At 37.1% G+C, this 10015-nt stretch overlaps 1 protein-coding gene across 2 annotated transcripts in view; it reads right to left on the bottom strand.

The window, feature by feature from the left end:
• Nucleotides 1–328: 328 nt before the first annotated feature.
• The window catches only part of FRZB (frizzled related protein), a 33293-nt gene continuing 23606 nt past the window's right edge, over nt 329–10015 (bottom strand). For both annotated transcript variants that reach the window (XM_033230948.1, XM_033230947.1), the window contains 4 exons: nt 9473–9538; nt 5059–5263; nt 4604–4667; nt 329–1282 (listed from right to left, as the gene is read on the bottom strand). In XM_033230948.1, coding sequence (XP_033086839.1) covers nt 1166–1282; nt 4604–4667; nt 5059–5263; nt 9473–9538 — 452 coding nt within the window. In that variant the 3' untranslated portion in view covers nt 329–1165. The remainder of the gene's footprint in view (nt 1283–4603; nt 4668–5058; nt 5264–9472; nt 9539–10015) is intronic.

The raw sequence follows: 10015 nt of genomic DNA, 5'->3' as shown, positions 1-10015 counted from the left end.
CTCCTGACAACCATAATTCATTTTACTAGACATTTTTCACTGAGCATTAAGCAGCACAAATCCAAATGATAACGTGCAGGCCAGTTTGCAGGCCTATATTTTAATCCACCTTGGGTGTGAGTGCACAGACACACATGTACACAAATACAGATACACATACACCAGAAAAAAAACAAAACCAAACCCTGCACATTTCATCATCTAAATCTACAGCATTTTATAGAGCTATGTAGTTTTAAAAACTAACACCCTGGTGCATGTCCGTACGTAATCTTTTCTGGTCAATACGGCAATTCTGATTTCTTTTAAAAGACGAGAAAAAAATAAAGACTTTCACCAATGGGTTTATTTAAAAGGAAGCAAATTAAACAAAACTATGGTGATAACAGCAGATGTCTAGTTATAATTCATTTCCCTAATGCTGATTAATATATTCATGAACAAATCAAATGTATTGCCAAAAGAAGAATGCTACCATTAACACCCCAGCGGCTACTGGTTTCAGTTGTGCTTCTCAATCAGGCAAAATGTTTTTTCTTAAGCTCCTATTTATTTTGCTTCCTGCCAATCTCAAAAATAATTCATCTTGTGTGTTGTTTCCTCATAAACGCTTCCTGGAGCTTGATTGCTTTGCCTGTGTCACATTTGATTTCAAACTGCCATTTTACCTTTATAAACATTTGGAAGTCTAAGCAGGAGGAGAATGGCCAAAAGGCATACAAAAATAAGGCTGTAATTAGATCGCAGAGTATGTTTTACGGCATATCTAGCTTTCTGTGTATACCAGAAACCTCTCTTTGCATCCAATATTGCATTCCCAAGTGGGGTGCAGAAAGTAAATTAACATCTGGGGACTCCAGCAAAGAGCCTCTGGTATCAGCATGTTTAATTTATTATTATTGCAAAAGAACAGTTTTTCTTATGATTAGTGAAATAGAAAACTCACAATATATTTAAGAGTCTGCCCCCAAACCATTACAAAGGGGTTGGAGGAAGAGAAAAGCAGAAACCAAAAGAGAAATAGAAGTAATAATCAGTTATCACATGATTTTTGTAGTAAACAATAGAATATGATGTGCAATAGTGCAATTTTCCTTTGCTAGTCCAGCAATGCAAGTAAGTCTTAATAGGAAGTCCACTGATGTTACTTTTTGTATTTCGGGATTTAGTTGCGTGCTTGCCGGGGGTTCGAGTTCCTGCCAGACTTCTGACTCTGAGTGGAATCACTATTGCTAGAATCACTTTTACTGAGTCCAAGATGACGAAGCTTCATATCCCAGCGCTGTGAAATTTAAAATAGAAAATAGTCACAAGCACATATCACCAGGGTCATCATTGCCACAATTCCAACAACTGGGTCAGACTGAAGGTCAGATCTCTGAAACATTTTGCCACTTTTCCAAAAGTATAAATCTATCTCCCAGGGTAACAAGAAAACTGACGCAATATGAACATTATTCTCTGATTTTAATGAGCGCAAAGTTGCCCATCTATAATATATTTAGTAATGCTTTCTTATCAAACCTTAAACTTAAAATGTCCATGTCTGTAAATGATGACAGAAATATCTCTCTATATCTCTGGGTATTTCCTGAGGTAACAGCCAGCAGGCTAATGCTTCACAGGTACTCAACAAATGGAAGATTTATACACAGAATTTGAAGGGAAGGCTATTTTTCAACATCCTCTCTTAATACGCGTAAGAACATAGCCTTTTAAAATCTATGTGATTTGAGCACTGGAAAAAAATGGAAATTTTTCTGAGGGATGGGGAGGTCTCAAAAATATTTTTCTGGCCGGGCGCGGTGGCTCAAGCCTGTAATCCCAGCACTTTGGGAGGCCGAGACGGGCGGATCACGAGGTCAGGAGATCGAGACCATCCTGGCTAACACGGTGAAACCCCGTCTCTACTAAAAAATGCAAAAAAACTAGCCGGGCCAGGTGGCGGACGCCTGTAGTCCCAGCTACTCCGGAGGCTGAGGCAGGAGAATGGCGTAAACCCGGGAGGCGGAGCTTGTAGTGCGCCAAGATCCGGTCACTGCACTCCAACGTGGGCGACAGAGCAAGACTCCGCCTCAAAAAAAAAAAAAAAAAAAAAAAAAAAAAAAAAAAAAAAAAAATTTTTCTAAGTAATATCCACCAAGTACAACGAAAAAAACAGACAAGGTCCTGCCCTCATTCTAAATGTTACAAAGCAGGCATTAACAATGTTTTTAATAAACACAATCAAGTTTAGTAACATTTCATATTAATGTCAATAATGTTTTTATGTAATTTAAGTAAAATGGAAGTTATATTACATGAGGATAGGTAGGGAATACAAACTATAGCTGTACTTCCCAAACTTCAGATATGGATATCATATGGGGAATTTGTTAAAATTGCAATTTCATTCAGTAGGTCTGAGACAGGGCCCAAGATTTTCATTACTAACAAGCTCCCAGGTGATACCTATGTTGCTGGTCCTGGGACCACACTTGAAACAGCAAGGACCATCAGATCCTTGGGTCAGATGGCCCAAGTTCAAATTCTAACTCCACCGCTTACTGTGTGAAGTTTCTTGAACTTACTAGACCTCATTTTCATCAGGTATATATTGGAACTGACAATAGAATCTACTTATAAGTAGAAGATACATCTGAAGATTGATAAAAATATAAAGTGCTTAGCACATAGTAAATTTGTTAGTGTTTTTCCATTATTGAAAGTAATTCTTCATTTTAGTATACTTTACTCCACAATCTTGTCTTCATATTTTAAAAACAGTCTGATTCTCATCTTCCCAAGGAAGTCCAAACGTCTTGAATAGTCTGCTATAAGAGACTTAGGTGAACAACCATTTGCATGAAAAAAACATAATAATAAGGTTTCTCATAAACCTTATTCTTGATTTATCCACTGAGAGCAAAACTCAGCAAAGAGCAAATTTGATTGGAAAAAATAACACCCTTCATAAAGCTCTTTTTACACATCTTCAAATCGACTGGAAAACTAAAATAGGAATCTCAATAATTCTGGCCAAAGGAGATTTTCTACCCAAACTCTTTAGCCCTCAATATCTGCATATGAATTTAAAATTGTTCAAATCATTGGTTTCTTTCCTTTAGAATATTTAAATCCAGACTAAGAATATAAATGACTTTACAATAATAACTCTGCAAGTCCCCTGCAGAAAACAATGGGAAATATTGCAGAAAGCAATGGGAAACAGGACAAACAAGCCATGTATCCTGTCAACAACCCAGTGATGTTGTTTTGGTACCAAAAGAGGAGCAGTAAGCCTTGTTACATGCTTTGCAGCAGGGATATTGAAAGCTCTTCCAACTGGTACAGGAATTTAGGACAAATTCCTGTTCTGCATTAGCAAGCAGAAAACCAAATTAAAAAGACAGTAAGAGATTCCAACATACTGAACAAGAGCCACTTTTTTCTTTAATAAACACCAAACTAATTGAAGAGAGATGCAGAGAGAATGCCCACAAGTCTGAACTTGAAATGCATCTCACTTTTGACAAATCTACTGAAGGGGGGAAGAACTTACTGGAGGGTAGCTTCTCCTTACAGAATAATGCCCTCTGCATTTTCGTAGGTCACTTAAACCAAATGTGTCTGCCATGTCAAGTGCCAGATGTATAAGATAAACCGCCAGGGGTGTTTAACTTACCATGTAAATGTTTCCCAAGCCTTCAGACTTGCAGAAGGAAGAGGATGTATTACGTTTGCTACAGTTCCCACTCCCCCCACCCACCCACACATCCTTTGAGATTTTTTTGTCCCCCTCTGCATTCCCCCACCCTATTCTTTTCTTTAAAACAGATTTGCTTAGTTCAGTAAGAAGAAACAAACCTTCTATAATACAGTAATGTACTATGTGATTTTAAAAAACGTATCAACTCCACAATCTTAAGAGTTATTGGCTTAAAAATAAGGCTATATTACTGCTTTAAGGACCTAATTTGTTCAGATCTTTTATACAGAGATGAATGTAGCTACACTTTGTACATAGGAATTGGTGTTTATTCATTGGACATCATTGTTTATTTTCCTTCCCATCATTTATTCTCCCCTTCTCACAAACTGCAGTTTGTTCAAAGAAGCAATATCCCCAGGTTTAAAAAGGACTACATTTCCTAGCCTGTTTTGTAGCTAAGTAAAAGTTGCTTGATGAGGCTCTTGGAAATCTCTTTTACCTCCTCTTTTTCCTGCCTGAAATGTAGACGTGAGATTAGAGGCAGAGCAGCCATCTTGTGACCTCCGGGTGAGTATGAGTATGAAAGCGATGCCTTTAAAAATGATAGAGCCATAAGCTACTAGGAGCCTGACACCATGGAACCACCTGACCAGGACTGGACTACAGCTAGACTCCCTGTGAAGAGACATTATGGCAACTGTAGTTAGATCTCTGATACACATACAGGGAACTCATTCCTTAAATAAAGTAGACATGAAAGACAAATTCAGCTCTAGGAGTATATAAATACATGCATACTAAATTTTAATATTTCTCCTATGGTTGAAGGCAGCTATTTCATTTCAGTGACAGATGGCTGGTTTTCTACTTTTGTTTTCTGTGTATTACTTCAAACATAAAATACAGGCTTACCTTAACTTTTTTACCAAGTCGATCCTTCCATTTCTCAGCTATAGAGCCTTCCACCAAGAGTAATCTGATTTTTAAAAGAAGCAACCATTTTTGAAAAATTAAAACCTGTTACTGAAAAGTACAAGAAAACAGTGCCAAGAAAGACTTATATGTTTATTCTTGAATAGGACAGCTAAGATTTAGAACAGTAATTATTAACCATTTGTGAGTCACAGACCCCTTTAAGAAACAAAGGAAGTCATGGTCCCTCACCCAAGAAAAATGTAAACCTATAAACTACACACATACACCCATTCCATATATGAAATCAAGAAACCCAAGTAAAACTTATCTGTAATCCCCAAGAAGGTAGACAGATCCCAGTGTAAAAATGCGAGGGTAAGATCTCGAGAGAGAAATGCAATGAGGGTGGGATAAGCAAAGTAGTTATTCTGTATCCTTAAAGAGTGAATTACCTGGAACGTTCCTCATCTTCATAGCCCATGATGATATATTCCTCATTAACATTAAGAGGAGGGCAGAGGCAGCCAGAGCTGGTATAGAGGTTGACAGTATCCCGTGGAATGTTTACCAGAGAAGACTTTAGAATCTCCTTCACTTCCACTACTGCAGTCACATCATGGCACTTAGTCTTTATCTCTTTAACTTTAGCCCGAATGACTGGGATAAAATACAAGAAAAACTGATAATAATATGACACATAATAGGTGCCCCATTCAAAAAAAGCCAAAGTAGGCTTCTCTTTGGTTAATTCTTATCCACTTGATATTCAATGGACGGAACAGAAAAGTCAGCCAGATATTTTCGCCTTAGACTGTAGTGTGTGACATAAAACAACACACCTGACCTCCTAATGCCCAGCCCTTCTCCCTTTCCAATTTGTGGCTATGTATATATTCACATGTATTTATACATGTGTGTGCATGTGCTTTTGAGAAATTCATTTAGAGAATCAAAAATTGAGTCAATAATCTGATCTAATTTTTCTCTAAAATTCCATTTTGGATGTGTATATATGCATGTGCTGTTCCAATTGCTGCCAACAGGAATTTAAACTATGTTAATTTTACTGTGTGAAAAGACCTAATACTTAAATACGCTTTATTCCTTGTTGACATTCTTTTATCAGGTCTATTAACAGGTTTTCTCAAGTGGTGGCCTCTTTAGTGTTATAAAATTGTCCTGCTCAATAGTGTTCCCAAACTGGTCCTCCAATCTTTTCACCTTCCTCATCTCGGCTCGCTGTTCAGATATTAGCTCCTTTCTTTCTCTGTGGTCAGTACAGATTATCTTTTATATTCTCCTTTAGGTGGGCTACATTTTCTTCTTTGTTCAGATATTAGGTCCTTTTTTCCTTTGTGCTCAGTACAGATTATCTTTTATATTCTCCTCTAAGCGGGCTATATTTACTTCTTGAATAAAAATTGTCACCACTAGATCTTATTTCCTCTATCTGCTTTGAAGTCAGACACTCCAACATTCCTTTCCCTCATGTGCTATGGAATATATTCTCAAATGTCAGTGGCACTATTCTACCTCTCTTGATGGATATATTGGCACCCAATTTATCTCACAAGAGTTGCTTTACTTATCAATGTAACAACAAATTGCCTTCAGTTGCAAAGTTAAAGTATGTGACTCAGAATCTAGAAAGTACAGATCTGCTTTTTTCTGTATCTCTCCCTTTTAAAAGAGTCAAGTTGTTTAGATTCCTGCTTCTAGTAAATGAGCTTTTAAAAAGAGAAGTTTTAAAACACGAAGAAAGAAGTAAAAATGTCAATTAGTGAAAAGCCAATGGCATTTCTCCCAGTGCCCTTATTGCTCCACTTCACTATCCACGGACATTATATAGAGGAAAACATGCTTTATCCAAATGAGTCAACGTTTCAAAAACTTCTTAGGCACATAACTGCAAACCACTTTAATCTGAGCACCTTCCCACATATTTTAGAGGTTTTGGACTATAAAGGATTAGAAGAAAGTAATCTGTGAAAAATATAAAACCAGCTGATCAACCATTCCCCCATTAATGCTCCAATTTCACCACACAAACTTATTCTACCAGTACAACACACACGACAGAAATTAAATTACTAATGAATTCTAAAAGCTGCACATTTCAGTTTTCAGAGAATTAGTTGCCTCAAATATGAGAACGTGTAGCAAACAAACTGTAACTACCCAACTGTCCTCGCTTGGTTTGACTGGCAAGTGGAACCCCTTTCTATTCATGTTCTCCCTATTCTGTATTTAACAAAAGCTAAGATTGCCCTTTTTGAAATGCCATTTGGGAGAATCAGATGAGACGTTCTCAACCCCAGCTAGCGGGCATTTTTTTGTGTCCTGGCTTAAGTGAACGTGCTTCATAGCATCCATCAGCTATTAGAGATTAGTGAACTGTGCAAATGTTCTCAAACTAATGATTTATTTACCCAGTGTCTACTATTTTCATTAGAAATTTTTAGCACATGTACCCACTCCAAAATAAATATCTTTCTACAAGACCTACTTTTTCACTCAAGTAATTTTGTTAACACTTAAGGAGTTTTTCCCAGAATTAATCTAAATGAAATAGAGGTTTTGTCTGAATTTCCAACTGCTCCCACCTTGACTTGTTTTCTCAATGGACACATGCAGAAGATAAAAATATTTTGGAAGTAAAATATACTTCCTTTTCAGAGTTCTTCCTTCTATTTAATCATTTGAGTACCTCCCTTTCCCAAAGAAACTGTAAGTAAAGCCCAGACAAATGACAATCCTGAAACTATGATCAACTTAGCTATTACTTGGCTACAAAAAAGAAATTATCTGCTCCTTTCCATTAATTATAATCCATATCCCATTTTATTTTATGATATTCATTCAGCTACCTTCTCTACGATCTTCATTTTCCATGACTTGTCATTCAACTTTTAACAAAAATAACAGCAACAACCATTGCAGCACTAAAGAAGCTAGATAAAATAAAACTTGATAATAGGATACACAAAATAAATATAAATAATTACATTTCCCTGATATAAAATGTATATGTTTTTATTCTTAGTGTTACAGTATATAAAAGTTCATATAACATTTTTCAATCTTAACAAGCTAATCTCCTAGAAATTAAGGCCTCCCTTTTCCCTGGGGTTCTTCACATCAATCTGTAAAGAAGCGGGTTCTTAGATAAGCAGCCAGGCATTTGACTTCTTACATAAACATAACCTTACAAACTTAGAAAGAGCATCCATCATTGACTAAGAAAAGCTACATTCCTCTTAAGAGGAGTAGCAAGCAAAGGCCAGGCGCGGTGGCTCAAGCCTGTAATCCCAGCACTTTGGGAGGCCGAGACGGGCGGATCACGAGGTCAGGAGATCGAGATCATCCTGGCTAACACAGTGAAACCCCGTCTCTACTAAAAAATACAAAAAACTAGCCGGGCGACATGGCGGCGCCTGTAGTCCCAGCTACCCGGGAGGCTGAGGCAGGAGAATGGCGTAAACCCGGGAGGCGGAGCTTGCAGTGAGCTGAGATCCGGCCACAGCACTCCAGCCTGGGCGACGGAGCGAGACTCCGTCTCAAAAAAAAAAAAAAAAAAGTAAGAGTAGTAGCAAGCAAAACATAAAAATTAATTCCATTGAAGAAAAACTTGGGAAACAAGGTGGATTTGTTTTAAAGAGATTTAACTAAACCAAAACTTTTCAACTTTATATTTTTTAATACACTGCATTTTGAAAGATATTGAAGGTAACCCTTACAGTCTTATTCATTTCTCTCCTTTCAATTTCCAAAAGTATAGAAAAAATAAATCTGCTCTATATATCCTATATACTTTTAAAATAGTGCACATAAATGCAATAATAAAACCCTTATTTTAATAAGGTTCATTATAAAATTCTGTTTAATCTCCATGTTTACTCATTGACTCAACATCAATAGTCTTGTTGATGCAGAGATAGTAACATATCTTTTATTAATACCATAGATATTAGGAAAAATCAAAATGCCTATGGAATACAGTAAATATCAGTCCCTTATGTATCAACCGGAAAGCTCTGTTAATTGCTCTTTCTAAATATAATGACTGTATAAATGAATTTATGACTCTAAAATATACACCAGCATCCAAAAGTACATTGTGAACAATCAAAGAAGGGACAACTTAAGTTCAATAATCATTGATAAAATCGGGACGGTAATATATCTCATGGGGCAGCTGAGAAAATTAAAGATAATGCATGGAAATCACTTAGCACAGTCCCTGGCGCAAAAATGGTAGGCTTTTTAATCCTTCAGTTAAGTTTATCAGCTACATTTGGATTGGTGGCTCTTCAATTAATATTTAGTTTATTAGAATGTCAGATTTTAAGTCAAGCTAGATAACAACACATTTCCTTAGCTGAATACCAACAACTTCTACAAGTGTTACTTTCCAAATTTGTCAGTGTTTTTCATGGGATAGGCTCACTGAAGAAATCAAGTTTGAGTCTTTTAACAGTTCCTTATACATCAAAGTGCTCTGCTGTTCACCCGGTGAAGCACAACTGATGGCCTATACAACCCAACTTGAGCTCAAATCCTCCTTCAGCCTCCAGGTAGGGAAGAGTCCCATCTATCTTGATCTCTGTGTACTTAAGTGTATGGCTCTAGGATGACAATACTGCCTGATGTGCTTCAGCGTCAACCAAGTGTTAAGCATTTTGCCCATGTGAGACATTTTAATTGGTTGGGGCAGAGGGAGGGACTATGCTCCTAAAAGTTGTCCTTCTGTTTTTAAGCCTTATTCTTAAATGGTTCCACTCATTTACATGTGCAGATACTCATGGATGCACCCATACACCTTTCTTAACACAGCAGTTTATACATCAACCATAAAGTTTTCCTTACCATAGTTGTAATTATTCCGGAAATAAGTCTTCTGTGTAGCTCTAATAGGCTTACATTTACAGCGCTCTGAAAAACACATTTTAGTTATAAGCACATTTCCAATATTAGCTTTCTTTTGTTTACTCACATTTTTTGCTGAGACTAGATCTCAATTTGGTGGTGAGAAAGTTCTTGTCAATTCTGTGTGTCTGGCCTTTTTCTCCTGAAACTACATTCATGTTTTTTCTATCTACACGTCCTCTTATTCAATGTCAGTACGCTCATGAGAATGAGTTTCCATTCTCAACAAACCACCCACATCCTGAGGAAATGCTATTCACCCCCATGCATGAGAAGAGCATGACCCCTTAATCCTGAAAGAGGTATGCTTCATGCTTATGGAAATGTTAATATTATGAATGCCAACTGGCAGGCAATTTTCTGCCTATGCTCAGGTAGCTGGTTTACCCTGTGGACTACCACCTAATGTTCACATACTTTTAACAGGCGACACAGCACTCCTCCTACTATTAGCTCCTAGATCTGAAAGCAACTCAAAGAGAT

This window comes from Trachypithecus francoisi, unplaced genomic scaffold (genome assembly GCF_009764315.1).
Source record: "Trachypithecus francoisi isolate TF-2019V2 unplaced genomic scaffold, Tfra_2.0 Lachesis_group13, whole genome shotgun sequence".
Lineage (NCBI taxonomy): Eukaryota > Metazoa > Chordata > Mammalia > Primates > Cercopithecidae > Trachypithecus > Trachypithecus francoisi.
The sequence above is the reverse complement of the archived record's forward strand: the minus strand, read 5'-3'. Positions and strand labels throughout refer to the sequence as shown.